The 13,937-nt window shown below is 33.0% G+C and overlaps 1 protein-coding gene across 1 annotated transcript in view; it reads right to left on the minus strand.

The window, feature by feature from the left end:
- LOC110033192 (delta(14)-sterol reductase) overlaps window positions 1-12,700 on the minus strand; it is a 34,547-nt gene extending 21,847 nt beyond the window's left edge. The window contains exons 1-4 of the mRNA XM_020737097.1: window positions 12,516-12,700; window positions 12,313-12,430; window positions 4,721-4,791; window positions 241-297 (exon numbers count right to left, since the gene is read on the minus strand). Coding sequence (XP_020592756.1) covers window positions 241-297; window positions 4,721-4,791; window positions 12,313-12,430; window positions 12,516-12,563 — 294 coding nt within the window. The 5' untranslated portion in view covers window positions 12,564-12,700. The remainder of the gene's footprint in view (window positions 1-240; window positions 298-4,720; window positions 4,792-12,312; window positions 12,431-12,515) is intronic.
- Between the last annotated feature and the right edge of the window lie 1,237 nt (window positions 12,701-13,937).

The raw sequence follows: 13,937 nt of genomic DNA on the forward strand, positions 1-13,937 counted from the left end.
TTAAGTGGTATGCATTTAAATCTTCCAAAAAGAAATTACTGCCTTTGCGTATTAGTTTTGTGAACCATGTGGAGTAGAAGTCATAAATGGTAACGATGCAAGCATACAAAATACATTGCTCCTTCAAACAAATGAAAACTACACAAAAGATGATAAGAAGATAAAAATGTGGTACATAATCAAGTTAAATCAGGATGGTAATATCATAATATGAAATGAAACTTATTGTGATAAACTTACAATCACACTGAATATAAAAGTGATTGAAAACAGCTGGGCTCCCTTGTCAGCTATGACCTGTAGCAAAACAAAACACCGGGCTATTATTTGCATGACAACAATTAATTTTATCTTTTTTCTTTACATACTAAAAATTTTGTTGACCCAAGAACCCAATTTATGCAAAAAAAAACTTCTTGAGTAATGCTAGAAGTTGATTATTAGTTGGGATGCCAATCTTATCTGCCTTTCAAGTTAGGCTCATGCACTGGTAACTGGTAAAAACAACAAACTTAGCATGCAGTGTCAACAAGAACATTACCCAAAGGCAATTTCACAATGTATGAACCATGAACAATCCAATCATGGAACTAAAAACAAAAAATAACTTCACAGATGGTTAAGGCCCATGTTCAGGCAGAAATTTGAATGACAGAATTTTTTCCATTCAAAATTGAAGTGGCAATAGGGAAGCCTCAAGAAGGCATTGTTTTCGGAAAAAATAAGTTTGCATGGGTTTAAAATTTTTAATTTGCATGGTGTTCCAAATTTATATGCACGCAAAACATGAAATGGACAGTATATTGCATTATGACCCCAAGTCAGACACAAGTGCAAGTGGCATTTTAAAAATGGAACTAAATTAGACAAATTATATTTGAGTTTCATAATGTAGAAACGTATGCAAATCAATTACTCAAATTGATGAAGACAGTAGTTGAAGATGCATTTCTTCAGAACCCAAACAATGACTATTGTGTAAAATTTGGGAGAGAAAAAAAATTGCAGGAACTAAAAGTCTTTTTTTTTTCTTTCAAATAATGAATACAATGCTAATCATTGTCGTATCTTTCAGAGAAAAGTTTCCTCTCACAGCCTTTGAACTTTCCACCCTATAGAAAGCGGATGATCCAAGTCTCTCATCTTTTCTTAAAGGGAAAAAAAACACACAAATTCACTTCTTGCCATCTCCACATGCTCCTGGCTGCACCACCAACCCCCAAACTCCCGACCCTTTATAGCTGTTGAAAGCCTTTGATGAATCCAAGTTTCTTGGATCATTATTTTCAAACAATGAGCTATCTATGTTCCCCTTACAATGAAGGAAGCACTTCTTATTCATATCCTCCACCTACTTCTCCCTTCGCCCTTCCCCTTACCCTTTCAAGATTTTATTTTTTCTTTAAGAGAACATAATCTTCGGCCTAAAAAAAGTTCATGGTTGCAGCACTTAAAGATTGAAATAATCAATCTTTTAATTTTCCTAATTAGTTGTGGGTGTTTTATGAATCCTCGTTTTTCATTCACTTTTGTTAAATGCTACATGAGGCTGCTAAATTTATCCTTTGCAAATCAATTTGAATAACTTTTATCCAAAAAACCCCCCAATTATTAATCCCAATATATTATTTTATCTACTCAACCAATGATGTATGTTAGCATGTTATCTTAGCTTGCAAAGATTAATGGAGTAAATCTTAAAAGCAATACTAGGGGACACCTTGTTATGTGTGTTCTAGTGTTCTCCTTGTGCATTGCTTTCCGTGAAAGGTAAGGAGGGCATGGCTCATATCCTACAATAACAAATGTCAATACCAATTTGTTCAATGTGTTTCAAAATGATTGAAACAATCAAAACCCTGAAATTTCTGAAATCGACAAGAAAGAAGAAAAAAAAGTTGGTCAACTCTAAACCAACCACGAGGGAAACCAAATTAAATCAATACATGAATCAATTTCCCTTGAGACTAAAAACAATAATTCAAAGTTTGAAGAAATGAGAAATGATATAGAATTTTTTTGTGTAATTCATCGAAGATCATGTATCTCTGTTTATAAAGCAAGATTCTTAATTAAATTGGTAACTTCTGCCCATGAAAACTACTAAATAAATAGTAATCATATGACTAAAGATTCTAAGCAAACATTTACAAGGATTTGCTAAGCTTTTTATATTTGAAACTATGGAAATAAGAAAATTCGTTTACAACTAATACACATTTATTTCCCCAATGAATCGCCAATTTACAATCCCACGGATTGCTAAGGTGGCCTAAAAAAGCACCATCAATCCTTAAGTAGTAGTGTATATATTTTTGTTGAAATATAGGAGGATTGGCTTCCCTATTAATAGGAGACAATTTGGGAAACCCTTTGACTAGTTTTATTCTCTTCATATTTATATTTATTTAGAATTAATTATTTTAAATAGAACGGACTGGTTTACCAATATATGTAATGTCAGGTTTGAAGTTTGAATAATAAGAATTATGAGAATTCCCTCTCAAATTTTCGGACGAGTAAAAAAAAAATAAATGTTTATATAATCACATGTCCTGGGTATGTTATACCCAACATTTGTCGAAATCTCTCATGTTCTCTCATTCATATATTATAATCCCATGTCAATGTCCATGCTTCACAATAATAAAGAGAATATGAGGTGTGATTATTATAATAGATTTTTTACTGTCAAAAATGTCATGACAAAGATTAAGAAAATTCAAAACAAGTCATACGGTTTTAAGGTGAGTATTTGCACTTTTAAATTATAGTATTTAGTTCTTCTAAATCAGATACGCTCTATTAATTGTGTATATAGATTTTATACTGCAATACTAAAATCAAAATGATTTATCTACTATTTAAGTTCATTTGATCATATTGAATTTTTATGTCACAAATATTTGTATATGTCCATTAAATGTATAAGTCAAGATATTATATTATGAAAAGAAACGAAAAATGAGATCAATTATTTTAATTGTTTGCATATGCATGCTTGGCAATAATAGAATCACTTTTTTATGGTACTAACGGGGGAATGCTAATATACTCGTGCACGTAAACGAAAAGGGTTATTGATATTGAAGTATCTTAGTTACTACAAATTTATAAGCGGTGCTCTTGAAACGGTTGTATACAAAATAAAAAGATATTCATATGTAAATGATACAATAATGCATGGTGAATGTTTAGAATTACATTAAATGATAATATTAGATAGTACAAACTTATAAATGTTCTTAGATTGATTTACATAAAGTTTAACTGGCATGCATGTTATTCTTTTTTCATTGTATTAATATAATTTAGGAGTATGAGTATTTACTGGCTACGATTAGCTCGTTGTTGTTTTAAACTAACATTTTGATTGTTTGTATGCCCATGATTGGCTATGATGATTACCATTTATTTTACTAATGAGAAAATGTTAAGGTACCTGATCATGAAAATAAAAAAGAATATTGATATTGAAGTATCTTATAACAACAAGATTTTATCTCACCAATTGGGGTCTGCTACATGAATCCTTTTTCTCCACTGTGTCCTATTGAGTGTCATATTTTCATTTAGTTCTAGAATTGAAGTACCTTAACTGATACAAATTTTTAAACGGTGCTCATGTGACGATTATATACAAAATAAAAAGATATTTATATGTAAACAATGCAATAAGACGTGATGGTTTTTAGAATTACATTTAATGATCATATTAGATAGTATAAACATTCAAATGTTCTTAGATTGATTTACATAAAGTTTAATTGACATGCATATTATTCTCTTTTCATTGTATTACAATAATTTAGAAGTATGAGCATTCAATCACTATGGTTAGCTCACTGTTGTTTTAAGCTAATATTTCAAGTTTACTTCAGTGATTAAAAAATGAGCAAAAGAAGAAGGAATATTTATTGAAGGCACAGATACATTTATTTGTATAGTTTTAATTCACTTTTTTTAATGGCTCTTTCATTTGTTAAATGTTAGTCATAAAAAATTTTAATTTCACCATCCAACCGTTTATACCCGTTTTGATTAATTCAAAGCTCAGGCTGATTCATGACAAAATAAAATATCTTAGGATTATAAGTATCATAATTTTAGTAAATCACATTGATAATTAAAAGTATCATATTCTGGCAATGTGAAACAGTGCATAGATTAATTTATATTATATTAGTTATATAATGTCACTTAATAATAAATTATAAGAATGCTCATGCATTTTGGGACATAAGACAAACGATCACACATTGATGAACTGAATTATTCTAAAAGACAACCGCTCCAAATTGCTAAAACTAACCAAGTTTGGTTTTAGATTTTCAAATCCAAATAAAACATTTAATTCAGAGCTCAAGTAGCATGTGATGCCAAGAGTGGAATGCTTAATAGAATATAAAGTGCTATTTTGGAAGATTTTATAAAATAAACTGTAATTTAGGATTGGGGCATTTACATACATACCACGTAAATCTTATGTATTTACTTATCTAACATCTAAACTTTATTTTTTACATCTATACCACCTAAATCTTTCATGTCACGTCAAATTATCATCATTCTAACTTTTCAAGTGTGAAATACACCTTTCATGCATAAAAAAGGTGCCATATATGTAAAAATTAGAGTTTGGGTGTTAGATATGTAAATACATGGAAATTTGAATGCCGGTCTGGTAAAATATTCAGGGATCAATGATGAGGTGAAATACCGTTGGAGATACAAACTTCATGATAATGCCAATCCCTAAAAGAGCCATCAATACAAATAGTGAAGCTAAACCTGAGAGAAAAAAATAACAAGAAAAGTAAAGAAAATTCCCAAATCATATATAATAAATTCAACAAGCAGGTGGAATGTACAATTCACTTTGGAAAAGAATAAATTCTATTACAAGAATTATCTATTAGAACTTATAATTGAAAGGTTCATGCCATATAAAATGCAATAAAAAATACAGATGAAAGCGGAGGTAGTCCAGTTAGGGGCAAAATTCATAATTTTTATTCACTAGCATTTACATAAATAACACCCAATTCTGATGTATTTACATATCTAACACCTAAATCTTACTTTTTACATTTATGCAATCCAAATCTTTCATATCACATCAAAAATAACACAATTCCAATTTTTAAAAAGTGGTAAACACCTTTTCATACATAGGTAAGGTGGCATGCATGTAAAAAATTGATGTTTATGTGTTATATATGTAAATACCTAAGAACGGAGTGTTATGTATGTAAATCTTCCTTCTTAAAATTACATGAAAATAAAAAGATCAGTGAAAGCCATGAATATTGAACAGCTAAGATGATATTGTTAGAATTTTCTTAAGTAATATCCTACGCCCATGTCTTGACAATGCCAAGCACTGAAACCCAGACATGTTTGTCCAGCAAGCTACATTTTAACTATCAGGAGCATCAGGACAAAAGATTTTAGGAAATGCATCAAAGCAGTAGGATCAAAAAAGGATGAAATGCAATTTTGATTTTCCTAATTGGCAGAAGGTTTACAAAGATACGATGCATTTTAAGTTTGCATCAGTGCAAACATAAATACATAAAATCAACCATAATAATGTTTATTGATTAAGTATGACTTCCATGGATTACATTAGAACCTTACTAGCAGTATTAGCAAAAAGGGAAAAAGTAAGAGAAAGAAAGAGAGGATTTAAGAGTGAAAAACTACGTGAGTTCACAATAGTTGGTTCACATACAAAATAATTGTGTAAACCGAGCTCTCCGCATGACCGCCTATTTTAGGATTTGGGCTGGTGTTTGAGTAATACTGAAATGCTACATATCGAGTTACATGAATAAAAAAATAACACAATAAATTCCATTAGTTGCTTGTTGTAAAATACAATAAGCATGTAGTCTGATTTCATTAGAATTGAGTACTCATAATTGTAGCAAACTTGTTAGACGTCGCCGATCTTCCTTGATGACACAAATCTTAAACTATTAGGCTTGAGTCATAACAAATATACTAAACTACAGCAAGTTCACCGTGAGTTAGACAAGTTCATAATGACTTCACCTAGTTAGGGCAATTTCACATAAGTCTGTCTAAGTTCGTACTAATCAATGAATTATTATCAATCTAGGTGAGTGAAAGCTTTTAAAGCTTCGAAAAATCAGATTTGCATTTAGTTCATTGATTCCCTTATAATAATAGATATCATATTTTTAAATAACAATATCATTATTTTCTCATTTCCCTTCCTTTGAAAGATTTTCACCTCGCCTTGAAGTTCATTGTTCACTTTGAAAAATTAGTTGATAAAACATTTTATGTAAATTGCGAAACTTATTATGACATTTAAGGAAAAATAATATCCATATTGTTCGAAGTACTCTCCTCAGTAGAAGTCCTAGTAGTTTGTGTATTATCAATGGAAGAACTAAGTTTAACAATAAATAGGGGTTTGCATTTGGCCAATTTAAATAGTTTGGTTAACAAATTGGCTAAACTAATTGATTTGATTATAAGTTCAAAAATTCAAACCAACCAAAATAGTTTCCAAACCAAACTTTAAGTTGGTGAGATCAGTTTGGTTTTGTATAAATCAGCATATTATTAATTTTAACAATGAGCCTAATTATATTAAGGTTAAATAACCTGCATGAAGAACAATAAGAAATATTTTTATTAGATTTTATAATTTTGGCATGTGACAAATAATATCGCCAATGATCTTTTGTTGTTTCTTAATTTATAATTTTATTGATTTAATATTTCAAATTTTTTGTATGATTCCATGTTTGATTTAATAAATTTACGAAAGTAAAAAACCAAATCAATAAACAAATTAATACTTCAACAAGTGAAACAAAGCAACCAAATAAAATTGGTTTGGTTCAATTTTTAGTTTTGTCCAAACAATGCACACCCCAAGCAATAGGCCTTTGTGTGAGAGTGGGATTACATTATCTTGTGGACTTGAGAAAAGACATTATCCCCTTTTACTTCTCCGCAAAGAAGACATAGCGGAAAGCATTCTAACATGTCTTGATTAGTACTCCATTCCTTGAATGCCAAAGTTCAAGCTTTAGCTCTGATGCCAAATTTGATCTAACCTTGGTAAGAGTGGTTGGCAAAAGCTCTAATTAATGGAGGGGTTCTTTAAAGAGAATGACAGTACTAGAGATGGCTGTAGGAATGAAGTGGTAGAGGTGGCTAGTTAAGGAAGATGGCAATTATCTTAAAATGGTGCCTAAACTTGAGAGCACCAAGATTAATTTAGGATTTTGATGAAAAGACGCAAGGGTTTTTTCTTGGATAAAATAGCTTATGAAATGTTATGTTAGTATATGGAGAAATGTTATAAAGTTTATGGCCCGATGGCTTAGGTCCAGTAGGTTAGTGACACAAAGGAGGTTGAGGGTTTCTTGATGGGCTTCAATCCTTTGCATGGGAGTCCGAGGGTTTTGATTGATCCTAGGGATGTGTAAGTGTGTAGGGTAGATGAAAATAATGTTGAGGTAAATATTGGGATGAAAGATAAAGATTCATTGTTACCAAAGATTAAGCACTGACCAGACACCAAGCCCAATGCCCAGAGAAAAAGATTTACTCATTTTTTTGTGAATAATGTCAACATTTCTTTCATTTCATAACCAACAATTATTTAAACTATTACACAATAATCTTGAGCATTTAAAACTGTGCAAAGTAAGGAGAGAGGATGTCAGCGGGTCAAAACTGGGAGTGGATAGAACCACTCTAACCATCTTAGTTTAAGCAAAATTTAAATTGATTTTGCAATAGCATTGGCTAACTCTGCTAGAACTCACCCTAATAACCCTAAATCAAAGCAACTAAACAGCTTTCAAAATCCAATTTGAAAATTAAAAATTAAAATTTTAAATTCAAATTACATTTTTTTCATAACATTTCTAACTTTTATGTTTCATGCACCAGCGCTTTGTAGTTGTTGGGCTCTAGGTTGAGACCTTATGAAGTATCTTTTCAATTCTCCATGATGTCTGCATCACGCCCATTTTATACTTCGAAAGTAAATCATATTGATGTAGTTGTGACTTTTGATTAATGAAATAAAAACAAGAATTTACAACAAACCCTAAGGAAGATTGTGACTTGCGAGTGCTAAAATAATAAAATAAAGATCACAAAGAAGGGAAAAGGAGAGAACACATAGGGCAAGAAGAGAGACGAAAAGAGACACAACTCCAAATCATAGACATGAATCACAGATTGGCAAAAGAAAAACAGCAGGTGAACATGAAATCAAAGTGATGCGTGTCAGAATGACCGAGATAGTAGAGTGATTATTTAACATCTTAGTCTTGCATAAAAATCTAATACACACTTGAGTAATTAAAGTAACAGGTAGAGATACCAGAAGTTTTTACAAGAAAAATACTGAAAATAATAAAATAAAGATCACAAAGAAGGGAACCATAGACATGAATCACGGATTGGCAAAAGAAAACTAGCAGGCGAACAGGAAATCAAAGTGATGTGTGTCAGAATGACCGAGATAGTAGAGTGATTATTTAGCATCTAAGTCTTGCATAAAAATCTAATACACACTTGAGTAATTAAAGTAACAGGTAGAGATATCATAATTTTTTACAAGAAAAATTCTGGAAATAAGAAAAAAAACGGGATCTGGCTCCGTTGAAATAATCCACTGTGCAATTGTGAGCACACGGGCTCACTCTTCTCCTAAGTTAGGGAATATGGAATTATAAAGTTGATCTATAATAATATTTCAACAATAACAGTGGTAACAGGTCGCAAAAATCGTGGCTGATTATTGTGGAGATAGTAATTCATTGAATGTTGCATTCAGTGGTTGAAGCGTCAGTTTGTCATAAAAGTTGAAGTTGAAAGTCATGACAGTATATGGTTTTGCGGCTCATAGATAGTTGTTTCAAGAGTGTCAGTTGACCACATAGATCATAGTAAGAAGCTAAAATAATGTTTGTGGGCCTCAGAGGCATGAGTTATGAGTTGCATGAGTTATGAGTCACGCAGACCATAATTGGTCACATAGATCATAGCGGAAGTCATAATAATGTTTGTAGGTCGCAGAGGTTAGAGTTGGGAGCTGCAAATGTTGTGATAGTGTTTGTATGTCACATAAGTCGAACTAGAGAGCTGCACGAGTTGTAATAACGTTTGTAAGCCCGAGAAGCTAAAGTTAGGAGTTGCATGAGCTGAGATAACATGCATAGGCCGCAAAGGCCAATGTTCGGAGTTGCATGTATTGAGATAACGCCTGTAAGCAGCAAAAGTCAGAGTTGAGAGTTGAATGGGCTGAAGTTGAGAATTATGAATTGTGATAACATTCGTAAGACGCAGTGGCCATATTTGGGAGCTGCATGAATTATGATAATGTCCGTAAGCCACAGTAATCGGAGTTGGGAACTATACGAGTTGTGATAATGTTCGTACACCTTAAATGTATGAGTTGTCATATTCATGAACTATGATAATGTTCGTAAGCAGCACGGGCTTGAAGTTGGGAGCCGCGTGAGCTGTGAAAAAGTTTGTGAGTTGTAGAAACTAGTATAGGGAGTTGCATGAGTTGTAGTAAAGTTCATAGTCCACAAAAGCCAGCATTATAAGTTGCATGAGTTGTAATAACATCTATAGAGAGTAGAGACCGGACATGAGAAACTGTGGTAACATCCGCAGGCCACAAAAATTAGAGTTAGGAAATACCATAACTGTGATAATGTTTGTAGGCCCCAGAAATCAGAGTTGAGTTGTATAAACTATGATTATGCTTGTAGGCCGCGGATGTCAGAGTTGAGAGCTGCATGAGCTGTGATAATATTTGTTTGTTGTAGAGTCCGAAGCAGAGACTTGTACCAGCTATGATAACGTTCTAGGCCGCAAAGGTCGGAATTGAGAGTCGCATGAGTTGTGGTAATGTTCGTAAGCCATAGAGGCCGAAGTTAGGAAATGCATGAATTGCAATAACGTCTACAGGCCGCAAAGACCATAGTTAAGAGCCGCAAGAATTGTGATTATATTTGTATGTCACAGAGGTTGGAGTTAGGAGCTGCATGAACTATGATAACGTATGTAAGACGCAAATGTCGGACTTGCGAGTTGTACAAGCTGTAATAACATTTGTAAGTCGCAAAAGCCGGAGTTGGGAGTTGAATGAGCTATGGTAACGTTCGTAGGTCACTGAGACCAGAGTTGGGAGCCACATGAGTTTTCATAACATTTGTAGGTAGGGTTGTCAAAACTGTTCGCTGTTCGCGAACAGCTCATGTTCGGCTCGTACGCTAAGTTAACGAGCTGAACACGAACAAAGATTTGCTCATTCGTGTTCGGCTCGTTTTAGCTTGAAATATTACTCATCAATTATATATATATATATATTATATATTGATGACTGGCATTTTTAAAAAATTTAATTGACTACGAGGCAACAAAGATTTATAATCAATTAAAAGTATTAATTAAAAAAATAGAATAAAAATTATTAAATTAGATTCAAATGATGTTTTAATATAAACAATAATTTTTAAATATTACCCAAATTCTTAATATCTTATAACTACGTAATTAGAGTTGTCAAAACGATTATTTGTTAGTGAACGGCTCATGTTCGGCTCATTTGATCGGCTCGCTAAGCAAATAAGTCGAACACAAACACACTTTTTGAGCTTGAAATATAAATGAGTCGAACACGAGCTGAGCCTGGGCTCGCTCCTGTTCGACTCGTTTACACCCCTATTTGTAGACCGCATAAGCTAGAGTTGGGAGTCGCATGAAATGTGATAATGTCCTTAAGCCGCAAAGATCGAAGTTGAGAGTTGAATGAATTATGATAATGTTCGTAGGCTAATCCATAAGTTATGATAATATTCGTAAGTCACCGAGGCTAGAGTTGAAAGCTTCGTGGGTTATGAGCTGCGCATGCAATAATCGGTCATATTCGTCTTAGTTGTGGGCCACAAGAAGAGAGTTTCAAAAGTCCGAAGAAAGTCATTGTATCTAAATTATGGTGGTTGTAAGTAGCTATTGTGGAGTGCATTATTGCAACATCTTCGAGAGGCATCGTTGCACCGTATCAAGGATACGTCATTGCGATGTATGTACGGCGTGCGTTGCACAATCTTTGGAATATTGTTATAAAGTCTTTGTGGTGCGTTGTTACAGTATTTTTTAAGTACATTATTACACCGTCTTCATATAAAGTCTTTGTGGTGCGTTGTTACAGTATTTTTGAAGTACATTATTACACCGTCTTCGGAGTGCATTGTTACACCGTCTTCGGAGTGCATTGTTACACCGTCTTCGGAATGTGTTGTTTAATATGATGTTTCGTTATTCTACAACATATATCGGGATTCTATAATGCACGTTCAGATTTTGCAAGGGGTTTTGTTGCACCGAGCGGAGGAAAATCGACAGCGACCAGTGATTGACTGTGGTCAACAATTACAGGAGTGAGTGACATTTGTTGAACGTTTGGTGTGAAACATTGGACCTCAACTTCTCCTCTAAGTCCTGGGCTTCCTCCAAATCAAGCTTTAGGTTTTTGTCCCCGTTTATGAATTGGAGTGGGATTTTATTTATAGATTTTGGAAGAAACATCCCTGCAAATAAAAAAGTAAATTGGATCACTCCATTGAACGACCTGAAGAGGTTCACTCGATTGGACAACATTTTATAAATATTTAAATGTCTTGTTGATGTTGGAATCAAGTGATCTTGTGCTCTTTGGATTCTTCATTTCGAGACACTCAATTTAACAATAAATTTACAGGATTTAGAATCTGTTTGACCTTCCAACTACACACTATAAGTTTCCAAAAATGTCTTATAAGATTGAAAAACTTGGATTTGGTGTCCCTTTCTACAAGGATTTTACCAATTTTGGTGTCACTGTGCTTGCCTCATCGAGCCTGTCGGTATGAATGTACATGTATTCAAATCGGAGTTTTGAATGATTTTTAGTTGAAATTTGAATGCTCTCTGATTAGTGTTGCAGCTCGAGATCCGTGCTAGATGATGAAAATTTGTGGACGGGGATATCACAAATGGGGAAGATGATGGATCAACTGGTGAAAAGAAGGCTAAGGGTAGGCAGGGTTGAATGTGCGCTTTGTTTTTCCTTCATTTTCCCCGTGAGCATAGATAAACCAATGCCAAATCCTGCTTAAATTCCGCTCAAATCCTACTAACAAGCAGCTCCTAAGGTTCCCTAACACAAAAGAACGGATCGATGGTGGATAAAAAACGATCCATCAAATTAAATATGCAAACAGAAAGCAAAGCTAGGTTCGGCTGAGGAGAACTCACCGTTGCATCGGTAGTGCAGCCGGGTGCCATCGGAGAGCACGGCACCAGGAACGGTCTTTCCGGGCAGAATGGCGCCGGCCAGCGCTAGATAAACAAGGTACGACAGGAGTATGCCTGCCTGCGAAACGTAGAATCGCTGCTAAGCAATCGGATCTGAACAAAAGTTATAAATTTGGAAACAGAGAAATTTGAGAGCAACTAACTGAGCTCCACGATGGGATGAAGGAATGTAGAAGAGCGGCCAGGTCCATCTTGCCTTCTCTGAGCGTTGAGATTTCAACAGATCGAGCGAGCGAGCGAGGACGAGGAGAGGGAGAGGGGTGGGGTTTTGCAGGTCGGCAGGGTGGTGTGGGTTTTACAGATGTTTTAGAATTTTATTTGGATTTACATACTCAAGCTATCACATTTTAAATTATTTGTGCAACAACATAACATATAAAATATATAAAGACTATTATCAATATTAATTTTTTAAATAAAATATATCTTTTAATGTGCATATGTTCACTTAACTAGGATTTAATAAATCCTATAAATTCGGATTTATCAGATCTAAAAGGGTTAAATAAAAAAAAATAATTGGTTCGATTAAGATTAAGTTCAGTTAAATCTCTTTGAAATGTCTTAAGGACGAGAGAAGTGACTGCGAAATTCACCTAATAATTGGATTTAATAAATCTAGGATCGTTGATTTAACTTTAATTTTTTATATTTGACATTTTTAAGTTAATATTTACTAAAAAACTGATCTCAGCTAGAAATCTACCACTACACCTAGCCAGGAACGATGTGAAAACACCGATTTCAACAATATGAAAATGCAGTTTTTTGAATAAGCCGTCAAAACGCAATTTAGCAAAAAGATTCTTGTGTGTTTTTAAAACACACTGCACCAAATAAACTGCCCCAAATGGGGCCATAATCTCTTTTAAGTTATACTCCTTTTGATGTGTTAAGATAATAAAACCACACTTACATCATAAAGGATTAATTTGAAATAAAACTAACCATCATAATCAAAACCCTCGGGAAAAAATTGATCAATATAACTTTTTCTCTAACTAGATCACCATAGAGACATATTTTAATGTTGAAAAAATATTCCCTCTTTACTTTTCTTATACAAAGAGACCGTCACTCAAATTACTTTCAATATTTCATTCAATCAAATTACTTTCAATGATGTTGTTGTTATATATGGTGATTTTGAAAATAGATGACAATTCACGTACTCTCTTAGCATGTATTATACATTTTTTATTATTTTCTTATCATTATCCATTATTTGTTGACACTGTTGATCAATTAAAATATTATAAAAATACTTATTTTATTAGAAATTTATCTGAATGACCAATCACAAAACCTAATTTAATTATTAATACATTGTTATCATCTTGCATTCCAACGTAAAACAACAATCATACAAATAAATTGTCTTAATTATTTCCTAAATCGCTTAATTATCATCCATTTTTGTAAATCCTTAGAACCACAAATTTCATATTTTTATTAATTTATTAGCCTTTATTATGCCATTTATTTTGACCTACTTTAATATATATATATATATATATATATATATGTAAACCATGAAGTATATATATATTATGGGTTGGTTTAGA

Source organism: Phalaenopsis equestris, unplaced genomic scaffold (assembly GCF_001263595.1).
Source record: "Phalaenopsis equestris unplaced genomic scaffold, ASM126359v1 Scaffold001111, whole genome shotgun sequence".
NCBI classification, from domain to species: Eukaryota; Viridiplantae; Streptophyta; class Magnoliopsida; order Asparagales; family Orchidaceae; genus Phalaenopsis; species Phalaenopsis equestris.